This window comes from Lagenorhynchus albirostris, chromosome 4, assembly GCF_949774975.1.
Source record: "Lagenorhynchus albirostris chromosome 4, mLagAlb1.1, whole genome shotgun sequence".
NCBI classification, from domain to species: Eukaryota; Metazoa; Chordata; class Mammalia; order Artiodactyla; family Delphinidae; genus Lagenorhynchus; species Lagenorhynchus albirostris.
This window is the reverse complement of record NC_083098.1, coordinates 110,238,271-110,251,833: the sequence shown is the minus strand read 5'-3', so window position 1 is coordinate 110,251,833 and position 13,563 is coordinate 110,238,271. Positions and strand designations below refer to the sequence as shown.

The following is a 13,563-nucleotide window of genomic DNA, read 5'->3' as shown; positions in this document are numbered from 1 at the left end:
CAAGAGTATCACTGACAGGGGGAGCAGCAAGTGCAAAGACTCAGAGGTGGGATGAGCACAAAGGGGCACTACTGTCCCCACGGTGGTGGTGGAGGGGTGCCCAGATCACACAGGGTCTTGTAGGCTGTGGTGAGAACTTTGCCTTAACGGTGGTGCATCTTTTCCCTACACCGTCTGTGAGTTGTGTGCCTTCATTATGATGTAAGGTTTTCCCTGGCATCAGTTAGTATCCCCCTCATTTAAAAACTGTGTGTGGGGACTTCCCTGGTGGCGCAGTGGTTAAGAATCCACCTGCCAATGCAGGGGACACTAGTTTGATCCCTGGTCTAGGAAGATCGCACATGCCGCGGAGCAACTAAGCCTGTGTGCCACAACTACTGAGCCTGTGCTCTAGAGCCTGTAAGCCACAACTACTGAGCCCACGTGCCCTAGAGCCCTCACGCTGCAACAAGAAAAGCAATGAGAAGCATGCGCACAACAACGAAGAGTAGCCCCTGCTCGCCGCAACTAGAGAAAGCCTGCACGCAGCAATGAAGACCCAACATAGCCAAAAAAAAAAAAGTTTAAAAAAAATGTGTGTATGCAGATTCCACTCCTGGGTATATACTCAAAGAGAAATGCAAACATACATCCATACAAAAACTTGTACATGAATTTTCATAACAGCAGTATTCGTAAAAGTCAACAGGTAAGAAACCACCCAAATGTTCATCAACTGATGAAAGAATAAACAAGTATGTCTGTACTATGGAATGTTATTTGTCAGTAAAAAGGAATAAAGTACTGATACATGTTACAACATGGATGAACTTCTAAAACATTGTACTCAATGAAGGAAGTCAAAAGACTACATATTGGATGATTTCATTTATATTTTAAAAATCTAAAATGGGCAAACCCATAGAGATCGGAAGTATATTAGTGGTTTCTTGGGGAAGGGCAAGGGTTGAGGAACGGCTTCTAATGGATACAGGCTTTCTTTTTCGGTGATAAAATTTTCTAAACTTAGATTGTGGTGATAGTTTCAGAATTCTATGAATATACTAAAGTCATTGAATTGTACATTTTAAATTAGTGAATTTTATAGTATGTGCACTGTATCTCAATAAAGATGTTTAAAATATTTTTTAAAATGTGTTTCTGATATTATATGCAATATCAAAAATCCTGAAGCCTTCAGCTATGTCAAATATATCTAACAACAGTAATTTATGCCATGAGCTTCTCTTATTTATTGCTTAGATAACTGAAACGTTATAGACTAAGAGGTAGAAACGAACTTCAGGGACTCCACGAGGGAGAAAACTAGATCAAACAGGTGAAATAACTTGTCATACTGTCATACAGCTTTGATAATAATTCAGATAAAATTCAACCATATTTTTTTTGCGGGGGTGGGGCTTGTTCAAGAAAGTAATAACAACTCAGGTATTTGACATACTGGAAGAAGATGAGATTTGGAGCTGAGTTTCTTGAGTTTGAACCTTGATTCTGCTACTACTGTGGGTAGGGTCATGGCAGGATCTCAATAAATATTAATGAAATAAACAAATGGATTGAGGAACGGTTGCAATTTCTCATCTGGAAAAGTGAGACATGGTTACTCATACTTCATGGGACTTCGTATGTGGAATAAATGAATTGATGAAGTTCACGTAATGGCTTTGAATGCATCCCCACTGTAACTAGTATTATTGTGTAATGGAAGATTAGAGGGAAAATGGCAATCGACCCTCCTGAGGAGGTACACAAATACCCCAAATGCTATGAAAAATTCCCTGTCCCATCAGAAGACCCAAACAGTTGTTATTCGAGATAGTTCGCATCTTGACATTCAGTCAAGCAGTTTTCACTAGGAGGAGGCTGGCATGCTCGCCATCTGTTGGCTGCATGTGTAATTAGCACCATCTGCCGAGACTGTGTCCTTATTTTGCTCTTCAGTCTGCAGTAAGGCAGTTTTCACTTCTGCTGAAAAATGTATTGCTTCTTGGGAGATAATGTAGTGAGCTGAACACAGCATTGCTGTAGAATCTATTACCTCCATAACTTGTTAGGGTGAAGTCATGAACAAGTTCTCAACCTCAGAGGGTTCTGTGAAGTTAGAGTATCGCGAGACCTGCATGTGGCATTTCGGAGTGGGGGTGGGGGGCTGGGAGGGTTACTGGTGCCAGCTTATAGGAGCTGGTTGTTAATTTTTCAAGATTTTGCAATGCAGGTGTTAAACACGGCCATTATTAAAAAAATAATTATGTAAATGTACACTTAATTTATTTCAAAAACAAAGGTAGCATCTGCTCAAAACTCATGACTTCCTAGTTATTCTACCACATTTATCTATGCTGTTGAAGTTATTTACCTCTACTGTGTCTATGATGGAAATACTAAAAAATGGTATCTCTTCCCAACTACCTGTTCAATGATCATGTTGGTAGCTTGAAATCTGCTGTAGGGGAAGTATTTACACCATGGAAATTGGCAAATGCTGCAAATTAGGGTTTGATTTATCGCTTTACTGCTTGTCTAGACTTAAAGAGATGGAGAAAATGTTGACAAAGCAAATTAAATATAAAAGTGTGTTGTGCCTGTACGTTGTCGCATTACATTGTAAAAAGAGGAAAATTGAGGAAATATACTTCTGATATTGCAAAACTGTCATCTGACTCAGCTAAGAAGCTGTTCATGTAATTACATCAATTGCAGTCATCGTTTGGCTGCAGATACAAGAGTTTGGAAAAAATCAGTGAAAGCACTCTGTGAAAATCAATTGGCTATATAAAATTTATGATAGAGTGTTGTATATTTTACTATTATTTTAAAACTGTGTGCTATATTCATCCTTTTATCAGTAAAATTTATAATAGGTCTATATATGCATGTATGTACATACTATTTTTTTGAGATGCAATATTTTCTTTAATGTGTCTGTGGTGAGCATAATTACTTTTTTAAAAAATAAAGACTATTTTTTTAGAGCAGTTTTAAGTTTACAACAGAATTGGAAGGAAGTTACAGAGATTTCCAATTTATCACCTGCTCCCACACATGCATAACCTCCCCCATTATCAACATCACTAGCCCAAATGTTACATTTTTTACCAAGGATGAAACTACATGGATACATCATAATCACCCAAAGGCCATAGTTTACCTAAGGGCGCACTCTTGGTGTACATTCTATGGGTTTGGACAAATGTATAATGTACTCATCATTATAATATCATACAGAGTATTTTCACTAAAAATCTTGTGTGCTCTATGTATTTATCTCTCTCCCCAACTCAGACTCTTGGCAATCACTGAACTTTTTACTGCCACCATAGTTTTGCCTTTTCCAGAATGTCATATAGTTGGAATCACATAATATGTAGCCTTTTCAGATTGGCTTTTGTCACTGGTAATATGCATTTAAGTTTCCCCCATGTATTTTTGTGTTTTGATAGCTCATTTCTTTTTAGCACTGAATAATATTCCACAGTGGAATGTCTGGATTGTACCACAGTTTATTTATTCATTCACCTACTGAAGGACATCTTGGTTGCTTTCAAGTTTTTGGTAATCAAGGATAAAGCTGATATAAACGTCTGTGTGTAGGTTTTTGTGTGGACATAAAATTTCAATTCCTTTGGTAAATACCAAGGAGTGTGATTGCTGGATCACATGGTAAGAGTATGCTCAGTTTTGTAGGAAACTGCCAATCTGTCTTCCAAAGTGGCTGTACTATTTTGCATTCCCACCAGCAGTGTATGAGAGTTCCTGTTGCTCCACATCCTCACCAGCATTTGCTGTTATCAGTGTTTTGATTTGGGCCATTCTAATAGATGGATGAGGTATCTCATTATTGTTTCGATTTACATTTCCCTGGTGACATATGATGTGGAGCATGTTTTCATATGCTTATTTGCCACCTGTATGTCTTCTTTGGTGAGGTCTCTGTTGAGGTCTTTGACACATTTTTTTTTCCCCCATTGGGCTGTTTTCTTATTGTTGAGCTTTAAGAGTTCTTTGTATAGTTTGGAGAATAGTCTTTTATCAGATGTTTCATTTGCAAATATTTTCTCTCAGTCTGTGGCTTGTCTTTTTATTCTCCTATATTGTCTTTTGCAGAGCAGAAGTTTTAAAATTTTGATCAAGTTCAGTTTATCAATCATAGATCATGTCTTTGGTGTTGTAACTAAAAAGGCATCACCATACCCAAGGTTATCTAGGTTTTCTATGTTATCTTCTGTGAGTTGTATAGTTTTTATTTTTAATTTAGGTCTATGACGCATTTCAAGTTAATTTTTGCAAAGGGTGTAAGATCTGTATCTAGATTTATATTTTTGTAGGTGGATATCCAATTGTTTTAGCACCATTTGTGGAGAAGACTACCTCTGCTCCATTGTATTGCCTTTGCTTCTTTATCAAAGGTCAGTTGACTCTATGGGGGTCTATTTCTGGGTTCTCTGTTCTGTTCCACTGATCTATTTTTCCAGTCCTTCATTAATACCATACTGTCTTGATTCCTGGAGCTTTATAGTAAGCCTTGATGTTGAGTAGCATCAGTCCTCCAACTTTGTTCTCATACCTTTTTTTCAGAGATTTGGATATTACACATTTACCACTGCTTGTGATCTGGTTTTAGTGCTACTACTGATGTGCCACGTGACTTAGTACAAGTTGTTTGGCTTCTCTGAGCTTTGGTTTCCTCATCTGTGATTTCAATGGTTGGAAGAGAAGATATGTGGGTTCCAAGAATTTGTTTCTTGATAGGAGGGACAATGATGCAATAGAGTGGTCACAAATGGGATCTTTGAAATCATTCGTGTTGGGTTCTAATCCCCCCCTCAGTCACTTACTGAGTAATCTTGGGCACATTATTTAAATGTTCTGGGCTTGTTTCCATGTCTGTAAAATGCAGATAATGAAGTGCAGTTCCTTGGATGGCCAAGCTTAAATAAAATGATACTTGTTTTTCAATTAGCTCCTAGTCAATTTGTGCTAAATATACGCAATACCCTTTATCTATGAAATATGATCATCACAATCAACGCTTTTGGAAACATACCATCCGTGTAATGTTCTGTAATTAGAGACATAGACTCTGAACAAAATGGGATAAAACCTGGCCTCAGTCGCCGTATTTATTATGTCTAAAAGTTTTATGATGTATAAAAGTGAACCTTTAGGATTTCACGTCCTGATGATTAATTGCAGAAGCGTCCAAAGAAGCAACTTACGATCCAAGTGGCTAGTGCATATTTCACAAGGCCTGTTTGAGAAACCTCTCCACGTCTGTGGAAACTTTCAGAAATTAATTCCAGCAGTAAATTGCTGAAACCATTCTTTGGGTTGAGTGGGGAGGGATTAAGTTAGGCAAAGCCAAGGATGTGGGAAGGACCTGCCAGATTTAACAGTTCCTCAAATAAGGTTGGAAAGTGCAGTTTCTTAGGAACATGTATGTCAACAGCTGCACCTTGTTAGTGACGGATGTGGGATAGAAGCATCTTTCCTAAACAAGCCCAGGAGACATCTTTTCCGCTGACCTGGGTGTCTCAGGAAAGGTGGGCAGGCAGGGTGAAGGGAAGGACTGAGGTTTCAGAGGCGATGACATGGGCAGTGGGGTGGGTGGATTTGTATGTATGGACCATATCCATGGATTCACAAAATGCTAGAGGCCGTTGTGTTCTCCCATATTTCTATAGATGGGATATTAAGGGCCAGTAAGGGAATATCATTTGCCTAAATTTGTAACGGAGCAGGACCCTATGGGATCTTCCTGGGACAGGCCTTCCGCCATATCCTCTGCTTTATCTTGTCTGTGAAGTACATAGATAAGCGTATTTGATGCACATTTTCTGAGTTTTTTTTTACGGATGTGAAAACCCTGCACCACACGGAAGATGTTAACCACTTGATGACCATGAGCACACAGCCCCCAGGCCTCCTGGAGCCTAAGGACTGGTAATGTTAACCCCTGTGACACTGCCCTGTTCCTTCACCATCAGCCAATCAGAGAACTGTGCATGAGCTGATCACATACCCTGTGACCGCCCACCCCCTCACCTGGCTTTTAAAAATGCTTTGCTGAAACCCTTCAGGAGCTCGAGGTTTTTTACAGGATGAGCCACCAGTCTCTTTGCATGGCCCTGCAATAAACTCTTTTCTGCTCCAAACTCCTATGTTTCAGTTTGTTTGGCCTTCCTGTTCATCGGGCACGTGAACTTGCACTCACAAATTCATAGCACAGACAGAGACAGAGCCAGAAGCAGCCAGGCTTCTTGCCTTGCCTCTTGCGGGCCTCTACCTAATGGGATCGCATGGCTGAGGATCACAGGCTCGTCTCTAGTTGGTCCTATGACAGCCTGCCATGCTTATCTAATACGCTTTTATTAAAATGGGTTAAATTTTAGAGTTACTTTAGTGTTTACCATGCATCCACTATGTGCTCAGCACGGTGCTATGTGTTTGCTGCAAGGAAAACAATGTTTAGTAAACTTTGGTCTTTGTGATTGAGGAGCTTATTTTTATATTCATTGATAACAGATTTATTGTGTGTGCTCCACACCAAAGTAGATAGAGCATGAGGTGGTTTCAGCCTACACAGAGAGGCAGGAATACATTCCAGTGTAGGGAGAATGGCAGAGGGTAAAAGAGGGAGGAATGAATTCCAGAAACCATTAGTTCAGTTCAGTATCCCTTTGTCAAGTGTCCATCACGTGTCAATAACCATGCTATAGGATTTGCGTTGGTTATAAACTTTAAAACAGACAGATGTATTACAATGTAGGTGCGTTTCCTCCCTTTTAGAGATAAGGAAACAAACTTAGAGAGGTTACGTTCCTTGTAGATTTCACATTTGGAAAGCGGTAATGCTGGGGTTTGAACGCAGGTCTCCTTGTCCCCAAATCTAACATTCATGCAACCATATTTTAGCTGCTGCTACATCTCAAACATAATTAACTTCCCCTGAGGTCATTGTCTCACACCTCAGCCCAATGTCTGTTGCTGTGTGAATCCTTCCCAGGATTCACAGTTCTTCTGCAGGGGCCGAATTAAGTATGTATGTACTTTTTTGAGTTCCAACAACACTTCGTATAGACCCGACCAGACTGTGGACTCCTCGTGGTCTAAGGTCTTCTGTGACTCAGTGCCCTGGCACAAAGTGATTTTGAATAGAAGTGGCATTCTCCCCTGGCAGTTATCACACGATGTTGTAACTGCCTTGTTTTCAATTCTTCTAATTGTGGCTACTTTATATTTCACTATTGAAGAGTGTATTTGCTACTCAAACGCTTTTTCTTTTCTCTGTGTGTTGGTGAGACAAAATACTGTCCTGTAGTTCCATTAATGAGTGATTTTACAACACTTATAACATTGGTTTTGAACTGAATATTGTATCAATGCCTCTCTCACTTTTCTTTTTTCTTTCTTTCTTTCTTTTTTGCTCCCAAATAAGGGTATATGACCTCTATCACTTTTGAGCCACTGGCTGTGTCCGAAATAAATTTAAATCTGAAATAGTAGGAGAATAATCTTAAATTTATTTCTTATCATTTCTAGGCCTGGGGCCTAAAGCTTGTCATTCGTTAAGGAAATAATCTATAGGATGGCAAATTCCACCATTTTTTGTGATGTTTTGTGTTGCCGTGTTCTGCCACTAGAGGACAGTATCATCCCTCAATTCATGTCTTTTGCACTAAAAATTGCATAGTTTGGACGAGTGGGAAATCAGGGAACAGGGAGAGTTTGAAGAAAAAATTTTAGATACTAGCAAATATAGTAAAACCATGGAAACATTGCCATAGTTGACAAAACTTGAGTTCTGGTCCAGGCTAGGACCGCTTGCTCTGTGACCTTGAGTGAGCCCCTTCTCTTGCCAGGCTTCTTGGCATAAAATGAGGGGGTAAAACCAGACTAACTCTAAACTCTTTGACACCTAAATTCGAATAAAATCAAACTAGTAGAAAGGTCTTTTGATGGCATTATGTAGAATTCTATCTTGCTTCTTTTCAACCAAGCTCATGTTTCTGGATATCCGTGTTTAGCCATCTATGCATAATTCCTTCTTCTTCTCATGGATAGTTCATTGTATTTCATTATAAATTCATTCTTGTATATGATATGCTTTTTACCTCAAAGGAAACTGGTTTAGAGTTTGTGCTTGGTTCACATGGAAGGTAAAGAGAAACTCATTTTAGGCTCACTTATTCTCAGCATTAAGAAGCTAAGCCACACCATTTTTGAATATTACAGCTATCTTCACCTGAAGAGACAATTTCTTCTGCAGCTGTGGTTAATGCTAATTAATGGTTCATCATAAACAACTTACACTATATACATACTTTGCCTCCAAATAAACTTTTACCCATTTTTAGGAATGAAAAAAAAAAAAGAAAAATACCAAGCTTCAGGGAAGATAAGTTCTTGAAATCTGACAGTTTCCAGATAATGTCAGAATATGATTGCAAGAAAAATAATATGAAATGTACATTAACATAAATCTACAACTGCTCAACTTGATGAAAAATATCACCATAAAATTCTGCCATTACTGAACCACGCAATATGTTTTTCTCTATGACATTTTGTGAGAATGAATAAATTATCTGAGAATGCGTTTGCATCAAAAATACAGAATTTTGTAATAAACACATAAATCATTCAAGCATTTTCCAGCAAGACGCCTGATCCAAAAAATGGGGGTATTCATATTACTTTTCCCCTTTTCATCTCCTTTCTCTGTACAGTACCTTAGAGCTCTGGGTGGTAATACAAAACCATCAATTATGGAAGTGCAGGAAAAGAAGACATAAAGAAATAACTCTTATTGAAGAAGTTTTCCATGCAACCTACAAGCTCAACTCCTGTGAGTCTTGCTTTCACTGAGGTCATCTCTGCAGTTATGATTTCAGTTTGCATTGGGGTCTACTTTTAAAAAAGTCATATTTTATAGCCATGCTACTTGGATATCAGCCAACAACCCTTATAAAATTGACAGCACTAACTTAGCTCTGAAAGATGTGTCTTTCTTGCACTCCTGGAGGACTTTCTTTGCTCTTTTTTTATTTTGGGTAATTAATTTCACATAAAAAAAGCGTGATCGCCTTTTTGCTTAGGTTACCGGGAAGCTTAGAGAAAAACTAGCAGTTTAATTGTAATAGAATGTAGTGATGTGTGCCCGAGCAGCCTGAATTTTATCTTTGCCTTAGTCTTACAGTCTATCTAGATACTTCCTACGATTTAAAAAATTTTTCCTCCATTTTACCATGCAAGTTTTTGTTGACTACTCCAAATATTTGTAAGCTGAGGCAAAGTGTAGATGAATATATGGATGAATAGTTGTGATGTTGGGATTTATAATAAGAAATATATATTTGGTCTTCGTCCCTGTGTCTGGCACAGAGCTCCTAAATCCCTTGGAATTTCATAGTGATGAGAGCTATCAAGGTGTCTTTTGTTATATGTTAAGGAGGTGACTTACTTTTGGACTCCATCTAATGATGGGGACTGTTTGTCAGTGGTGGTTAGCTGAAGACCACGGGATCAAAGGGTTAGAAGAACTTACAGTCCCCTACGTCTACCCTCCCTTGCCCCCCCGCCCCCCCACCCGCCCCCACCACCGTCCCAGGGAGAGGAGAGTGGCTTGAGATTGAGTTCAGTCCACAATGGCTAATGATTTAATCAACCATGCCTATGTAATGAAGCCTCTATAAAACCCCAAAAGTTTGGAGTTTGAGAGATTCAGGAAGCATGGAAGATCCCTGCCCTTTCCTCATACCTCCCCTTATATGTCTCTTCCATCTGACTGTTCCCGAGTTATATCCTTTTACAATAAACTGGTAATTTAATAAGTAAAATGTTTCTCTGAGTTCTGTGAGCCACTCTAACAAATTAATCGAACCTAAGGAGGGAGTGGTTGGAACCTCCCATCTATAGAAACACAGGTGACAATCTGGGCTTGTGACTGGCATCTGTAGTGGTGGTGAGGTACGGTCTGGTAGCACTGAGCCCTTAACTTGTAGAATTTGGTGCTGTCTCTGGGTGGATAGTGTGAGAATTGGGTTGAATTGTAGGATACCCAGCTGGTATCCAGAGAATTGCTTGATGGTGCGTGGGTGGAAACTGCCCCCCCTGCATATGTTGGAATTGGAATTAGAACCATCCTGATAGTGACACAGACATATTAATATATGTAGAATAGTGGTCAAAGAAGATCTGCAATCAAAGAAATGAAGGTGCATGTCTATAGTGAACTATTAAAAAAAGAGGGGAATTGTGAAGTCCATTTCTTGTCTGCTTTCTCCCCAGGACTCATTTCTCAATAAATTGCCTATAAAGCTTCTATTAGGACCTAAGACATTTATATATCAAATGATTATGATCTGCTCTGGGATGCCTCTGTGCTCTGCTCCTTTTCTCTGTCAAGAGGCATGAAAAAACTTCCTCTACATAATTCATGTGGTCTTCTAAGGATTAAAATACATCAGTTAATGGAGAAAAGCTCTGAATCAAGTGCTGTGTGCATGGAAGGCATTTCCGTGTTTAAGGACTAAAGAGGCACTGATAGGAAATCTCCCCTATTTTGAGGGGTTTAGGAGTGGTCTAGAGGGAAGATAGACAGGGATCTGTCAGGCTGTGAAGGATGGAGAGGAGAGATGGAATAGGGAACAGCTCTTGTTTCCTGCCTCTGCTAATTCAATTGAATTGATGAGTCAGAAAAGCCCTGCCCACTTCCCATTTCAAGAGGAGGAAAGTAAGACTCGGAAAGGTTAGGTGCCTTACTTAAGGTAACACAGCCAGGGAGTAGTAGAGCCTGGGCTTGGGCTCCTCTCATTGCTCCTTCCACCTTGCTTCCCTTTGTGCATATCTTCCCTTTGTGCCTCCAGGTCCACTGTTCACCTTGTCCGCCCTGCTCCACCCCACTCTCCATCCTGGGAGACCAACCAGCACATGCAGGCTACCTTGCCCAGTGGTTTCAGGTTGGGTTCAGCCATTAGGAAGTCTGAACAGGAGATCAGAGGAAGGTTGGAGAGGGAGGTTGGGGCATGTGTTCCCTTGAGTCCCACCCTGGGAGGTCCACATGGGCTGGTGGTGTTTCCTCAACCAATGGTCACTGCTCCTTTCAAGGTGGTGAGCTCCTTCTGGTTTTCTGTAGCTGTCCCCTCATCCTTTTGGGCTTAGGGGTGGTGACAGCACCACTGCTGTTGGCCCCAGTTTCTGCATCACCCCTCATTCTTCTCCTACACTTCACACACCTTAGTCAATAGTTCCTTTGTAAATAAACCTCCTTAAATTATCCTAATTTGGGTGAGTGCCATCTGTTTCCCCTTAGGACCCTAACTATTACACTTTCCCGTTAAAGAAAATGTGATGTTAATAATATGTTATAGAATATAGCATCAGACACATAAAAGTTGATTTCGATGTTTCAGTTACTGGGAAATGTAAATCATGGCATTGTCATCTTTTCTAACTGAACATTGTAAGAGAATATGGGGACATTGGGGGAAATGGTGAGAGAAGCTATAATGTATAGGATCCAATTAAATTTCTTTGGCTGTCCTCCATTTGTGCTTCTAGCACTACTGAAATTGATTATTTCCTTTCAGGTTCTTACCTGTATCTTTATCTCCAAATTGAGTTGCTTTGCCTGAAGCTTTAAAATCTATTTTCACGTTAATTAATCAGCATTTTAAAATTAGATTTCTATCTTGCAATTTTACAGAGGGGTATGCTTAGAGAAATAACTTAGTTATGTATCTGATGCAACCCATATGTTTCAAAACAATCTCTTTCCCAAATTGCACAACATGGAATATGACTTTTCACGATCAATTTCTTCATTAATAAGGTAAGATGATAAAAAGGCATAGGACATGAGAGACTCTTTCCAAAATTAGTTATTTCATGAAGGTTAAGTCAATAGATAACCTTGTTGAAGAAATCTGTGACCACAGACAAAAATGTAAGAGGATCTTAGAAGCAAAGAAAGATGCAAATATACTTATATTTCAAACTTTGTGATTTGACTTTACCTTTGACATGTTGGCTTCTGATATCCCTGGAAATGGGTTGTTCCACCTGTAGAAGACAACGTGGCACCATTATTTCTTAAATTGTGACTATGTCATCTCATGACCTGCCACTCAGTATATGATGATTCCCAAGGTAAAGGCATAAGTCCCTGGACTCATCATTCTTATAGATCACCCTATGAGTATGGGAGGCAATCAGTCAATACGTGTAAATACATGTAAATACATGTACCACTGTGCCAGCAATGAGGGTAGTGGCCTCAGGTGGTAATTTGGCATAAAAATACTTGGTTTGAGATCCAATTGAGATCCAATCCAATCTTATTGCTGTGAAACTTTGGAAAAGCATTTACCATATTATGAGTCTTAGTTTTTCATCTTTTTAATAGGGAAAATATTTAGTCGATCATGTCATTGAATTATTGTGAAGATCAACATACATGATCAAGTCCATGAAAGCGATGGAGCAGGCAGTTCAGAGTGTGGCCTCGTGTGGATGCCCGTGTTGGGATTTCACCTCCATCATGTGCTGGCTATGAGACCATGGCCAGTCATTTAACCTTCTAAGCCTCAGTTTCCTCATCTGTGAAGTGGAGGTAACAAAAGAACTGATATCTCACAAGGGTGGCAGGACTACATGAGACAGGCAATGTGCCTAGAACGGGAAATGACACAAATGAAGCTGAATAATTGTTAGCTGTCATTATTAATAGTGTTAAAGGTGTTGCTGAACTATTAAGGGATGGTTGTACAATTATTAGGCATGAGAGTGAAGAAGATGATAGAGACATCCTAATGATGCCCAATGCCTTTGAAAGCCTTTAAGCCTAGATCAGTATTGGGGTCTACGATGGTTAGTTTTATGTGTCAAATTGACAGGGTCACAGGGTATCCAGATATTTGATTAACCATTATTTCTGTGTGTCTGTGAAAGTGATTCCAGATGAGATTAGAATTTGGATCCGTAGACTGAGTAAGGCATATTGTCCTCCCCAATGCCAATGGGCATCATTCAGTCCACTGAGGGCCTGAATAGAATAAAAAGGCAGGGGAAAGGAGAATTTGATCTCTCTGCCTGACTGTTGACCAGGGACGAAGGTCTTCTCCTGCCCTCGATGACTGAGCTTTACATCATTGGTTCTCTTGGTGCTCAGGCCTTTGGACTCAGGCTGGAACTTATGCCACTGACTTTCCTGGGTCTCCAGCTTTCTGATGGCAGATTGTGGGACTGAGCCTCCATAATCACTAATTTATTTATATGTATGTGTATATGTCTATGGCTATATATGTCTATATGTTTCTGTCTTTCTATTGTATCTATCCTATCATCTATCTATCACCTATCTGTCTATCTATCTATCTATCTATCATCTACCGCCTATGTTTCTAGAGAACCCTGACTAATAGAGAGTCTCAGTGTTACACTTTATTGGTGCCAAGTTGAGTTGGCCAAGGTGAATGGGGAGGAAGGGTCACTGAACGCCCTGTTACCTCATGTCTTAATGTTCAACGTCCACCTCTTCCTCTGTGGAACATTGAAACACCTTAT

The 13,563-nt window shown here is 39.7% G+C and overlaps 1 protein-coding gene across 1 annotated transcript in view; it reads right to left on the bottom strand.

Annotated features, from left to right (window-relative positions):
- CLNK (cytokine dependent hematopoietic cell linker) overlaps nucleotides 1-13,563 on the bottom strand; it is a gene marked incomplete at its 5' end in the record, with an annotated part of 100,897 nt that overhangs the window by 47,221 nt on the left and 40,113 nt on the right. The window contains one exon of the mRNA XM_060147054.1: nucleotides 12,015-12,060. Within this exon, the coding sequence (XP_060003037.1) occupies nucleotides 12,015-12,060 (46 nt within the window). The remainder of the gene's footprint in view (nucleotides 1-12,014; nucleotides 12,061-13,563) is intronic.